At 41.8% G+C, this 14,664-nt stretch overlaps 1 protein-coding gene across 2 annotated transcripts in view; it reads right to left on the bottom strand.

Moving 5' to 3' along the window:
* Positions 1-10,753, bottom strand: part of prrx1b (paired related homeobox 1b) — a 17,850-nt gene extending 7,097 nt beyond the window's left edge. For both annotated transcript variants that reach the window (XM_069141999.1, XM_069142000.1), the window contains exons 1-2: positions 9,904-10,753; positions 3,844-4,019 (exon numbers count right to left, since the gene is read on the bottom strand). In XM_069141999.1, coding sequence (XP_068998100.1) covers positions 3,844-4,019; positions 9,904-10,150 — 423 coding nt within the window. In that variant the 5' untranslated portion in view covers positions 10,151-10,753. The remainder of the gene's footprint in view (positions 1-3,843; positions 4,020-9,903) is intronic.
* Positions 10,754-14,664: the final 3,911 nt, after the last annotated feature.

Genomic DNA, 14,664 nt, shown 5'->3' with positions numbered 1-14,664 from the left:
CGATCTGATCGGAAACCTGACGATACTACGTCCCGCCCACCGATAGCTGTAACCTGACTGCACCACAGGCCTGTCAATCAAACAGACACGCCCCCAAAAACAGGTGTTCTTGAATCTTCTTTTCTAATGAATGAGGGATTATTTTCAGATGGACCTCCAGAAAACTAATAAGAAGGAGTGACTTTAGCTAACAACACCGAGATAACTGATGGACACATTTTATTCACTTTGGATTTGATGAGAGAAGTTGAATGGGAGTCTATGGAGCCGGAGGCTTTTTGGAGCCGACCTCTAGTGGCACTCGCTGGTATTGCAGCTCCAAACTCTTTTATAAACAGTTTGTGGTCCCGACTGAGTTTTCTCTCCTCGTTGGAAAGAATTCGTGAACAAAGGAGCATAAAAATAAGAATAAACTCAAAACGTCTCTGTAGAGCCTTTAAACCGTCATGTCATACAACCACACCTCCTTCATCTAGAGTCCACCTCATCACCCCCCCCCCTCCCCTCCACCCCTCCTCCCGAAACAGAGGAGGATGATGATGATGACTTGGGGGGTGCTAATGTTGTTCCTCGCTGTGAAATCAGATCCATTATTCGAGCGCCGTCCGCTGACGTCGGGCCTCAGGAATGAGCCCCGAGTCTCATCTATCAAAGGATTTCTGCATCGCTCGGCGCTGCACATTAATCACAGATGTGCTGCTGCTCTCGCTCCAACATCAGCGTTTCCTCTCCGCCCGCAGAACAAACACGCTCATTGTGTCGTTTGAAGAGAGCGCTGATTTATTTGTATTTTTATTTTTTTTAAAGCGTGATAACCCTGCAGGAAACTGGATGTTTCATTATTTCGTGAGTTCAAATGAGGCCTGTGTGCTTTTAAAAACTACACCAGCTTTTTCTTGGGTTGCTTTCAGGTCACGTTTCCATCAGGAAGAAGTTGTGCTTAGTTCCTGGTACCTGCTTCTTTTTTTTTGCGAGCTCAGAGGAAACTTGAAGACGCCCTGTTCTTCTATTCTTTTGTATGATTTTTGTTTTTTATAAATATAAATTCTTGTCAATCAAGCTGTGACATCGGCCGACCCGTCTCGTGTTTCCGCGGCGTCCTCTCACTCGTTATGATGCTGACGTGCTGATCACAGTTTTACGGTAACTTTTGTGCAAAAACAACATGAATCCATCTCTCCCTCTGGCAGAACTCATCGTCTTGGCTCCGCCCCTTCCATTTCCCAGCATGCCCTCAATCTTTTGCAATTTAAAAAAACAACAAGTCAACCAAGTTAAATATGCGACTAGTAGATATTCGATGTAATCAAAAATCATGCTTGTCATACTTTGCTTGACTTTGGTAGTAAAACTCGTTGAGATTAAAGCTGCACTTCCCCGAAGCTCCAAATAAAACTGGGAAGAGTTCATCGATACAAACTAAACTGTAAACATCTCAAATAAAGAAATATCTACTAAAACACTGCAGACGTCTGATTGGTCAGAGAATCGTCACCGGCAACCGTCCGAGACCTTCACCGGAACGATCTCCTGTTTTCATCAGCAGCCGTCTGAAACTAAATTCATCAAACGTCCAGAGATCCAGATAAAAGCAGCAGAGCGTTGCTGCCTTAACAACCGGAGGATGGAGCGGTCGTTCTCCCACAACGTCTCCTCAGTGCTCATCTGACTGACAGGAGGAATCCTGCAGCCTCACCAGGTGTGAGACTCGTTACCTTGACGACGATCACCTGCGTTTGCTGCTCTGCTGCACATCTTGCATGCTTTTGAAAAACAATGAATTTGCAGTGTAAATCAGGCCAATTTTTTCCTCTGCTTTTTGTTCCTACTTATATTTCTGTAAATAGAGACACAGACTAGAAGCGTCCGGCAGATTTTCAACCCAAAATAATGATTTTCTATCGACACATTTGAAAACGTTATTTTCTCATCCTGCAGATCAGAAATGCAAAAATGAGAAAAAAGTAACGTGCAACCGAAGAATTAAACTGGAGATGTTGAATTTAAGATTTAAGAAATATTAAAACAAGTGACAGATGAAGGCTAAAATTCAACACAACATCCCAGAAATAAATGCTTATTTCTATTTGTAAAAATTCAACTGCAGTCTATTTTTTTTTTTTTTTAAGTTATTTTATCTTTTGTTTGAATATTTTTATGCATTTTTACATTTTATATTTTGGTTATTGCTCTTGATAGTTTTGCAGTGTCTACTTACTTCTTATCTTATCTTATCTTATCTTATCTTATCTTATCTTATCTTATCTTATCTTATCTTATCTTATCTGAAATATGGATTTCATTCTTGTTGAATTTGCAGGTGAATATTTGGGTTCCTGAAGTGATTTCATGTCCCAACGTGATTCGTTCATGAAGTCCAACAGAAGAATCAGAAATGCTGCGCTAGTTTCTGCACCAACTTTTCTGAAAATGACAGCGAACTGTGTTAAATAGAAACCTGATGCTGGCAAAGTGTTCCCGTCTTTAAGCACAAAAACAAACATTAAATACATCCTGAGAAGACCGAAGTAAAAACAGCGTTTTAGTTTCCTAAAATCAGTCCGTCTGTCATTAATTCTGCTTTGATTGATGTTTATTTTTGCACATTAAAACTCTAGTTTTTACTGAGTCGACTGATTCAGAGGTTGAGAGAAAAACATTTACAGTAAATCTGCTAAAACATTAAAACGTCTGACGGGTGAAGAATAAAGTTTAATACAACAGTCCAGTAATAAATCTTCGTTTTATAAGAATCATAATCAGCTGTTGTTCAGTCAGATTGAGACGCGTTGTTTTATTGTACAGACTGTAGTTTGTGGTGCTGTTGGACCGTTAACGCTGACGTTATTTATCCCGTTTGTTTCTGTGGTTAAAGACGTAAACACTTTGTCAGTATTTGGGTGTTTTTCCTGACAGAAATTCAGTGTAATTTTCAGTTTTAATACAGAAATTTTATGAACATCTCAAAGACAAACTGAAGATCTGTGTTTGTGACATCACTCCTCCGACCAATCACAGCGTCCCACCGAGCTGCACACGATCTGTGACCCGGTCACATCAGTCCTCCTCCAGACCTCCAGAACTTCAGGAACCATCGCAGAGGTCACGTGACAACTTCTAACCGGCTGCTTCGATCCGAACACGTTAACCAGACAGATTATTCAGATTATGAACTAAATCTGTGAGTTTAGGAGCTCTCAGATGATCTGAAGCTGCTTCTTCTCATAAAAAACAAAACTCCTGCTTCTCTCTGAAATGATCATTCATCATAAATCATTTTAAGATCTGAGCGTTCCTCAAAGGATCTCAGTGTTTTTCTAAATCTCTTTGTTTTGTGTCCCGGAGCTGTAAAAAAAAGAAAAAGGTTCCAGCGGTCGCGTTCTGCTGCAGAACCGAGCCGAGCTGAACCGAGCCGAGCTGAACTGAGCCGAGCCGAACTGAACTGAGCCGAGCTGAACTGAACTGAGCCGAGCTGAACTGAGCCGAGCCGAGCCGAGCCGAGCCGAACTGAACTGAGCCGAGCTGAACCGAGCCGAGCCGAGCTGAACTGATCTGAACCGAGCCGAGCCGAGCTGAACTGATCTGAGCCGAGCTGAACCGAGCCAAGTCGAGCTGAATCGAGCCGAGCTGAACTGAGCCAAGCCGAGCTGAACCGAGCTGAGCCGAGCCGAGCCGAACCGGTGTCAATAAATCACTGCTCAGACGTCCAGGAATCAGAGGATAAAAAAACGCTCTTATTTTGAAGGGGAGGAGGCGATGTCAGAATAAAAGTGTGTGAATGTGTTTTGAAGGATGTTTAGATGAGACGAGCGTGACTGTTGTGACGGTTCTCGGTTCTCCTACCTGGACTCGGGCCTCGGTGAGGTTGACCCGGCGGGCCAGGTCCTCCCTGACGAAGGCGTCGGGGTAGTGCGTCCTCTCGAACACCCTCTCCAGCGCCTGCAGCTGGCTGCTGTTGAAGGTGGTCCGGTTCCGGCGCTGCTTCCTCTTCTTCTTCTCCTCCGTGTTCATCTGCTCGTCTGCAGGAAGACGAGTCAGAATAGTTTCAGTTTCTCTCAGAAAGTCAAATAAAAAACACGCTGACTCGGATCCAAGTCACAGTTTTTATCTTTTAAAATAGTTTTTCAGTTTAAAAAATCTGCAGAGGAGGAAAATAACTTCAAATATTTGTGGCACACTTTTGCCTGTAAAGTCACAGCAGCTTCAAAACTGTATCAAACCTTAAATATAAAAAAAAATATTCAACATTTCATGTGTTTCTGGCAACTTATTTTAAAGCCTCACAAATCCTAAAAAGCTGATTTTTTTTTTTATTTTTTTTTCAAACCCTCTCCTACATGAGTCCAGTGAGAAGATGCTGTTTCATGTTTTCACATAAACTGGGAGTTCAACCTCACAACTAAACCTCAGCTGCACCGAGAGAAACCTTAAAGACAGAACTTTTATTTATCAGCATATATTTATATGAATTATCATAATTTGATAGTGAAATAACAGCTGCAACTAAAATATTTAATCTGCATCTAAAACCTCAAAGACAAACAACCTTCTTCCTCTTCATGTATTTCCTGTCTTTATTCCAATATATTACAAATTAAAGGCTGTTTAATTAAATGTGCACAAGTCACAAGTCGTGCAGCGTTAAAGGGCCGATTCACCCAAAATAAAAACAACAACATGTTTTGGTGTTTACAGCTTTGAAAAATGTCTGAAACATCGTTTCTCTGCAGGAAGTTCTCAGTGACTTTTCAAAATGACACTAAAAGATAAAAAAAAATTTTTTAAATTTTTTAAATTTTGATGAACTGACTTTTAAATAATCCCTGAATGTGAAGCTGTAGAAGGACGACTCACAAACAAACAAACAAACAAACAGACAGACAGACAACAGGAAAACAAACAGGCTGTTCGTGAAGGTGAATTTATATTCAAAACAACACAGACACACACACACACACACACACAGACACACATACACACTCTCACACACACACACACACACACACACACAGACACACACACACACACACACACTCATTCACACACACAGACACACACACACACACACACACACACACACACACACACACACACACACACACACAGTTTCCTGGTACTTTACAGGAGAAAGTTAATCTGTTTGTAGTAAAATTATTAAACTTTAATATATTTTTGTTGTGATCTGTTAAATTAAAGAAAAATCTACTTTGATTTCTAATTTATTTTCTATATTTTGAGCAGTTTGATTAAAAAGTGACGTCTTACATTTTTTTTTTTAACTTGACTGATTTTTATCGCTCAGTTAAACGTGCAAATATTCAGTATTTCACCTGAAAAAACTCAGTTTAACAAATACTGGCATTTTTTTTTTTTTTTTGCAGCTACAGTTACGACTTATTTGAGATTCTGAAAATAAATGTCTTTATTTATCACATTTAAAAATGTCCATGTAACAAAGCTGTGGCTGATTTCATACCGAACATTCAGTGATGCCAATAAATATGTATTTATTTATTCTAGTAGTCTATTTGTTTGTTTTTTATTTTGTGTCCTTATTGTTATTAATCTGGCGGTGAATAACATTACAACCTTTTATACAATTGATAATATTTTGTAAAAGAGATTTGGCAGCTGGATAGAATTTAAACCGTATAATGTCAAATATTTTTACATAAATGTGATATGATTTAAAATATTTGTAATTTGACAACAAATACGGCATCAACACGCCTCCAGCTGTGTTTACTTTTTAGTTCTTATTTTTTAATATGACATGAAATTAATATATATTGGGCCTAAATGCTGTCCGGAGAAAACAAAAATGTTTACAGATTTAAAATGAATGAGTCTCTAGACGAAGCAAAATGACAAATATTTGCACATTTTTCTGAGAAACGTCCTCGTTTATTTAAAATAAAAATCTGAAAGTAGAAATATTTTTACTTTAAGTCTTTTCCAGAGTTTTCAGTCACATCTCACGGTCTTCATCGTTTCAGATAATCTACCGAACCTGTGGAGGACGAGCTGAGAGCTAAAACATTAACACGTAAAAGAAATCTACAAAAATCAGACGTTTGATTTCATTTTCAGCTGAAAAACTATTTTAATTGTTTTACATTTTAATTTAAAATTATGTGATCTCTTATTGAACTTTTCCTGTTCAACATGTTACAGCTGAACATTTTATGGAGGTTCCACGAGGTTTTTAAACATTAAATTTAGACCTTTTTTTTTGAAGACCTGATGTGAAATGAAGGAAGACAGATCTCAGGTGATATTAATACTTATTTCCTGCTAAAAGATTAAACTGTCGCCACACACACACACACACACACACACACACACACACACACACACACAATCTGTCATCCAGCTGCCTGTTTGTTTTCCCGTCAACATGTCTTCTGAGTTGCAGCCAATCAGAAGACAGCTGAGAGGAAAACAAACTGATTATCTGCAGGTTTAAAATGTAAAAAACACACCAACGATTCTCAGTTTTTCATATATTCAAATAAAATAATATCTGATTTATGTGTATTTCGAGCTGTTTACTTCTCATTGTTTCATTTTAAGTATTTTTTTCAGATCTGCTGAATCAGCACTAATAAAAGACGCTTGTAATGTGAATTTAATAACATTGTGACCCTTCACATTCATCTCAGGACCTCTGCGTGGATCCAGACCCAGAGGTTGGAAAACCACTGCATTAAATGTCCAGCAGAGCAGATGTGCAAACAAAACTCAAATATTTAAACTATTTTACGTTAAATTTCATATTTTAAAGATGACAAAAGTCAAAAGTCTCGGGTTTGAAATTTGTACTTTTAGTGTTAATTCTGGTTTCTTTTAGTCCGTTAAATAAAGTCCTGATGCGTTCGGGGTCCCGTTCATATCAGGTGTTACAAAAGCTGCTTCAATGTCTTTGACCTTTGACCTTTAATTAAACAAAAACACAGTGAGTTCAGTTAGTTTCTCTTGAGGAAAGTAGAAGTTTATCTCAACTTTTAAATACGTTTTTCTGCTCAGTTCATTCGTTTTGTTTTGATCTTTGTTTTTTTTGTGTATCAGCTTCATCTTAAATAGATTAAATACGTTAAATGAATTAACCCGGTCTAAAAGAAAACTACTTTCTTCTTCTTCTTCTTCTTTTTCTTTATGATCCAGTTAATCTCCATGTGACCGCTCAGATTTATCCTGGGACCCCCGTGTGGGGGTCCGGGGCCCCGGCCTCAAAACCAACACATTAAACCGAGAAAATACAACGTTTGTCTTATTTTTAGCTTTTTCTATGAGAAAAATGTAAAATTTGCAAAACATGGACGAATTCTGAAGTTTACAGGAAGTTTATGTTGCTTTTTCTTCTGAATTTGCTGCTTTAATTCAGCACTAAAAAAAAAAAAATCACTTATTTTAGCTGAAAATAAAATGATTTCTTTGTTTTCTCATAAAGATGTGACGTTTTAAATGTTCTTATTATTCTGGAAGGAGCATGTGGAGTTTGTGAGGACGTATTTGAAGTAATAACAGACTCTCCTTTGCTTCTTATTTTCCATCTTTGTCATAAATCCGTGCAGCAGCTCCACAGTTTAAACTCGGTTCGGTAAAGAAGTAAAAAACAGACCGAGTTCAGAGGCGTTAAAGGCGGATGAAGCTCAGTACTTCATCCCGGTAAAAACGGCCGCTTCACCGGCTGCAGGTCGAAGAAGAAAAACCGGCACGCGCTCCGGTCGTCCTCCCGCCACACTGATGACGTTACAACCGAAAGAAATGAAGCAGTTTTTAACGGTTTAATGTCACTTTAAGACGGAATTTAGTCCAAAATAAAAACATGTTTTTTTTTAGCTTATATGTCAAAATAAAATCAGGTTGTACTTATTTTATTTATTTATTATTATTATTAACCACTACAAATTTGTCAAAGCAGGTGAGACTGAAGAGAAAAATTGTGCGTAAAGAACTCAAATCAATCCGTTTTTGTTGCCTACTTTTAAAAAAGAAATCTAAAATAGTTTCTAAAAACAATTAAAATTCTCTTCATTTCCTTTTTGCTCGACGGTTCCAAATCTTTTCACTTTGATTTTTTTTTTTTATTATTATTTAAAATGGGAACAAACGACCAAATAAAATCCAAACACGGAGAGCTCGTGTCTTTGAAGCGCGCGCGGTGACTGAGCGGCGGTTTGGCCCCGAAAAGCTTTTAATTAAGGCTGCAGGGTGAAATTTAAAACAGCAAATCAAAGCCATGCCCGCCACCAACCACCACCACCACCACCACCATCATCACCATCATCATCACCATCACCATCATCATCATCAGCATCGCTCTGCAGCTCCAAGTGTGGTCAACACGTGTGATTAGACTGATCTCATTAGCAGCTATCAGTGAAAGTCAATTAGTCCTCCTGCCACAACTAATTCAGGGAAACACTCACTGATTCCTCAAATCATAAAACAGCAGAAAATTTCACTTTTTACTATTTTAAAATGACATTTTATTTTATGGACTCATTAAAAAAAAGTTTCTGTGTGGCACAGAAGTGGTTTTTATAAATAGATTTTAAATGTTTGTGGCTTCTGCTGCTTTCATGTTTCTGTCAGAAAAGTAGAAAATAAAATGTTAGCTGAGTAATAAAAACTGCAATATGTCCTAATTTGTGAAGTTTCTCCTCAGACTCACATTTCAAATCTGATTTATTAATCCTTTCCTGCTGTTTGTTAAAATCATCTCGCCACTAAAAAAAAAAAAAGATCCAATCAGATGCTGTTATTTGATTCCTTAATTGTCTGAAGGAGAGCACGCGCGCTAATTGTGACAAATGAGCGTGCTCCGGTGCTCTGAAAGTGTTTGACAGGCTGAAAATAACCGTGAATTAACGGCGTGACCCCGCCACTTCCTCCACAAACGGTTCTCACAGCGATTTTTTTAAAGCCTTTAAAAAAAATAACAATAACACTCATTAAAGCCCATAACGGTTCTGTCAACTTCTGCAAATGGCCCTCTGAGAAGAGGAGGAGGAGGAGGAGGAGGAGGAGGAAGGAGTTTATTCACTCTCTCAGCGGAGAGCGCGAGCTTCTCTTCACGGGGATTTATCCGAGTTAAGAATCGACTTCCCTGCACGCAATGGCACATTTAAATTTAGAGAAAAGTTTGGAGAAATAAGGCTGGTTCTCAGGTTGGGTCGTCAGCGAGCAGCTCAGAGAGCAGTACCCGCCTCAGGAATCACCAAACACGGCCTCGGTTTACGCCCACCGCGCGGAGGAAGGAGAGGTGGCTGGAAAAACGCTGCTTTTTCTTTGAATCATTATTTCGTGATAATTGTTTGCAGATACACATTAAACTCTAACTCACTTTAAAGTACTTTCAAAATAAAGTATCATCAGTTTCCTCTCTTAAATTCAAAAGATCAAAAACTGTGGCCTCGCGGAGGTCAACAGTCACGAGACAGAGATTTATGAGGCGCGAGCTCGCCTCGTCAGGTTCCGTCCACTGACCATGTCCACCAACATCACCATACCTCGCTGACATCAAAGTGTTAATGGTGAATTAATGGCCGTTTGGAGGTTTCGGGGTGGGGGTGGGGGGTTGGGGGTCGTCAGGGATGATGCATTGCCAAAACTCACTAAAGGATTCCTTCCGTGCGCGCGCGGCGGCGGCGGCTCTCCGCACGCGGACACGCGCCACAAACGTAATGAAAACAAATGAGTTTAGTTTTCAGTGCGTCGTTACGACTGCGCCTGTTTGAGGTTTGATTGATTTCCCAGAATTCATCCACACACCCTCTAAAACACACGGAACACATACAAGCTGGCAAAAAGAAGAAAGAAAAAAAAGGTTTGCAGGTCGTTTCCTCTGTTCTGTCCCGGTTCGGTTCGGTTCGGTTCGGTTCGGCCCCCTTCACTTACTCTCCTGCTGGGTCGTGTCGCTCCCGCTGGTCAGCCCCGGGGACTCCAGCATACTCCTCCCCGCCTCCCCGACGCCCTCGTCCGCCTGGCTGCCGACCATCTCCCCGGCCTCCTCCAGGTCCAACAGGTGGCTGACCGAGAAGTTCTTTTTGGCCTGCAGGTTGTCCAGGTTCGACGTGATCGGGCTCTCCAGGCGGTTTCCTATCGTAGCTTGCCGGTCCATTACATGTGCATAGCTAGAAGTCATGACGAGAGTTGGGGAGCAGCGGAAAACACGAGAGGAGAAGGAGAAGGAGAAGGAGAAGGAGAAGGATCACGAGCGAGCCGAGTAGATCCGTGCATGCAGAGCGCACGAGCCGCGTGTCCACAGCAGACCGGCAGAAACCCGGCAGCTCCGAGATGTCCACCTCCAGGTGAGCCGCGAGGCAGCTCAGACAAAACTTCAGCACAGTTCTCCCAAGTCTTTTTGTTGTTGTTGTTGTTGTTGTTTTTTACAGCCAATCCATCCGGCGGCGCGCGACAAACGGAACAAACATCAGAGCCTCACTGCGCGTCCTGCTGCCTGACCGACACTCTCTCGCGAGCTTTTTCTAAGGACTCATAGAAGAAGAAGAAGGAGAAGAAGAAGAAGAAAAAGAAGAAGAAGAAGAAGAAGAAGAAGAAGAAGTTGTCTTCCCACTCTGGCGGAGTCACATCTGAGCAGGAAGAGCTGCTGCTGCTGCTGCTGCTGCCGAGGGCTGATGACGACCAGATGCGCAGAGCTCCGTGTGTGCGCAAAGACTGCTCAGCGGCTGCAGGGCGCGAGGAGGCAGGACATTCCTGCCGCGCCCCCAGTCTCTCTCTCTCTCTCTCTCTCTCTCTCCCTCCCTCCCTCTCTCTCTCTCTCTCTCTCTCTCTCTCTCTCTCTCTCCCTCTCTCTCTCTCCCTCCCTCCCTCTCTCTCTCTCTCTCTCTCTCTCTCTCTCTCTCTCTCCCTCCCTCCCTCCCTCCCTCTCTCTCTCTCTCTCTCTCTCTCTCTCTCTCTCTCCCTCCCTCCCTCCCTCCCTCCCTCTCTCTCTCTCTCTCTCTCTCTCTCTCTCCCTCCCTCCCTCTCTCTCTCTCTCTCTCCCTCCCTCCCTCCCTCCCTCCCTCCCTCTCTCCCTCCCTCTCTCTCTCTGAACACACACTCTAACACACTCTTAATAGGAGCGCCGTAATTACGTGGCAGTGCCTTTATGCTGTGTCTGACGTTTCACAGGCCCCCACCCTCCTCTTCCTCACCTCCTCCTCCTCCTCAGCAGAAGCACCAACATCAACACCATCAACAAACCTCCGTGTGTGTGTGTGTGTGTGTGTGTGTGTGTGTGTGTGTGTGTGTGTGTGTGTGTGTGTGTGTGTGTGTGTGTGTGTGTGTGTGTGTGCTCAGTGAGACACTTTAAAAACAATACAGAGAAAACATGGAGTCCAAAAAGAGAGAAAAGTAGAAACTATTTAAACAGCTTAAAATATATATATATATTTTTTTTTTAGTTTTTGTTGGTTTTGGTTTAAAAAAAAAAAAAAGCATTTAATAAAAATGTATGAGAATGAAAGTGAAACGCAGGTTTAACTCCACATTCACAAAAAAATGATTTGGGTGTTCTAACCTGCCATCATGTGACCAGATCAGCTGTTCTTCTTGTTTGGAACTATTGCTGCAAATTTGCGTAATAAAAGTCACTATTTTTTAGTGCATAGGTGCGAAACATACTGACAGTATAGAAACATGCAGTGCATCAGATCAGGACTGCAGCAGTGCAATGCAGCATGCATCCAGCTGAGACGTTGTCATTAAAAATGCACCTTGACCTTTGACCCCAATCCAATACATCTGAAGAGCACATGCCAGAGCATGTCGGACATCCGGTACTTTTCACACACTGTGTTTCAACATGCGACTTCATTTATCCTCCTCAAACTTCCTTTATCTGCTCACCTGAGTTCATCCAGCAGCAGGTGGATCCGCCCACAGGTGAGTCAGGTACTTCACTTCTCGGCCAATCACAGCCGGTGGAGCGTCAGGACCGCCCCGCCCCCTCCAACGGGTTCTAAAACAGTCCTGAAACCCAATCCACAACATTATTCTCACAGTTAACATCCAAAATAGTGTTTACATAAAGGACATAATGTGAGACTGAAGTTTTTGAATGACTTTCATATGTGTTAAATCAGAGAAAGATGGAAGAAGAAGAGAAATGAGAAACACGAGAGAGGAGAGAGCGACCAAAGTGTGTCGTACACCCGGACGTCCACTAGAGGGAAGCGTGTGTTTGATACGTCTGGTGAAGAACCTGTACGTCCAGTAGGGGCAGATGGAGGTCATGTGACGAAAAGGCAGTAAGAAGGTTGGAGGCGTAAATCACGACTTTTCCCGACAACGTAGCTCGAGTCTGAGAGGTGATAAAGTTTGTTTCAACCAGAAATAGTGTTAGGATTTTGTCACTTTTGTACTTCGTCACATGACCTTTGACCCCGGCCATTACCTGCGGTTACTTTTTGCGCCTTCAGCTGAGACAAAGCGTGACACGGACACGCTGCCCTCTAGTGGACTGAGGTGTATTTACACGCTGTGACGAGATGCCGGGCAGAAAATACTGATCTGAAATATTTATATTTGCCTGATTTTTGTAAACTACTGGAATTAGTTTGAATCTTTAGGTCATAAAAAAGGTTTCAAAAGAAAGAAATCCCCAAAAATAAATTATTCTGCTGGAAGTCGTGTTTAAAGTTCAGCAGCTTTTCTCTGAAGATGCAAAACGAGCTGCAGGTTAGTTCGGTTGGAAAGGTTGGAGGCGAAGGGATGAAGGAATTGGAGGGACGGTGGAGGTGATGTTGGGGGAGGGGTGGAGGTGGAGGGGGGCGTGGGGGGATGCATTGAAATGTCAGGAGTCGACTGCGGGCTCCGAGCTGCCATAGACATCCCGTAGCTTCCAGCCCCCTGATCTGGGAAAAGAACACTTGATGCCATCAAAGGGACGCCGATTGAATCCAGATGTGCCTCTCTGGTTCTTTCCATGTATTTAATGAAGGCACACGGATAGAGTAGACTTTTTCATCATTAGTTTTCCCCCCAGATTCTCTTTTCCTGCCTACAAGTCCATTCTGGTGCCAGCTAGGGCAAAAAAAAAAAAAAAGAGAGAGAAAGAAAGAAAAAAGGGAAAGCGGGCCTCCCCGAGTCTCCGTCTTTGTTCGGAGCTCCATGTGAACGCGCCCGGTTCCTCCGGTTTGTCTGCGGCGGACGGGAAACATCTCCGGAGAGGAGAGGGAGAACAAACGGCGTCCCGCTGCGCTGATGTTCACAGGACGGAGCTGAGAAACACACAAAAGTGGTTTTACAAATGACTCAGAAATCCAGTTCTGATTTGCAGTTATTACATCTGGGCTTCTTTTCTGAGTTCACATGATGATGAAATGAAAGGCCTCGTTGTTGGAGCCTCCATCCAACAGATTTAAAGATCTTTACGGAGACAGCAGACAGATCAATAAAGACACACAGACCGAAATAATAAAAAGAAAAAAAGCTCATTCTCATTCAAGCATCTTAAAATCTAGAAACTCTGAATGTGGATCAAACTGAGAAAAGCTCTGCAGGAGATGAACAAACAAATGTCCACAATGTCCACGATTATCTTTCAAAAAATATATTTATTAAGAAAAACAGAAACAGAGACGGAGTCTGGAGTGTCTGTTCGGTCTCATAGTAAACTCAGTATTCAAATTAAGGACTCAGTTTCACTTTTTTTACTGATTTGCAAGAAATTTCAGTCTTTACATTTTCAAAATAAAACTCGCAGACTTTTTGAAAAACAACAACATCTGCAGTTATTCTGCCTTATTTCTGATAAAAGTTGAAGCTGTAGTGTCATATTTAATTTAAAAAAAAAAAGAAAAAAAAAAAGTAAACGCTGATGTAATGAATTAAATCACTCAAAACAAAGTGGGAGTGAAACATCAGCTGTTTTTATGTGTTTATATGTAAAACGAATTGGTTTGATGTCAGATTGCATGATGTAAGTGTCATCTTTCAACATGTAAACATGGTTCTGAGGCCGAGTTGTATTTCTGATCTGCAGCATGACATATTTTAATTCCTGGAGAGTTCACTGAAGTGTTTGATGGTCTGTCTGAGTCTCTGTATTAACTCCAGTAAAGCGCATCATAAATCTGATCCTCGTCTCTGATGCAGCTTTGAACAGCAGAGATCCTAAATGAGCGCGAGCTGCTCGGCCCGGTTTGAAGTGGAACCCGATCAGAGTCGTGAAACTGCACACGTCAGGACTCCCGGCCTGCTCCGGGATAATTGGGGTTTGTCGTGGGTCCAGCTCGAGGAGACGGTGGGTGGCAGCAAAACAAACCTCCAACCACCGGGCCTCCGAGGTGACGTTTAAATACTAACGAGGTCGGCAGCTTTCTGTCTTCATGTGTTTCTTTTTTAATCTTCTATTAATTAAACCCTCAGCTGGACTTCGGTTTGGGCCTCTTCAGTCGTACACGTGACGTTTGGAGCGAATCAGAGACGTTTTGATTAATTTGTGTCCGAATAAATAACGACGAGCTGCAGAATCATAAATCAGCGTCAGACAGAGATTAACGACGTCTGCACTGATTTCTTCTGATGTCTCCGAAACTCAGGCTGCTCGTAAACATCAGTTATGGCTGTATTTACTGTACATACATGTGCACGGCAGACACGGACGGACGCAGGTGTGACACGTGCACACTTGTAAATAAACATCCTTTCTGC

This window comes from Embiotoca jacksoni, unplaced genomic scaffold (genome assembly GCF_022577435.1).
Source record: "Embiotoca jacksoni isolate LCO1_2020_lvr unplaced genomic scaffold, fEmbJac1.0.p SCAF_94, whole genome shotgun sequence".
Taxonomy (NCBI): domain Eukaryota; kingdom Metazoa; phylum Chordata; class Actinopteri; family Embiotocidae; genus Embiotoca; species Embiotoca jacksoni.
This window is presented reverse-complemented; position numbering and strand designations above follow the sequence as displayed.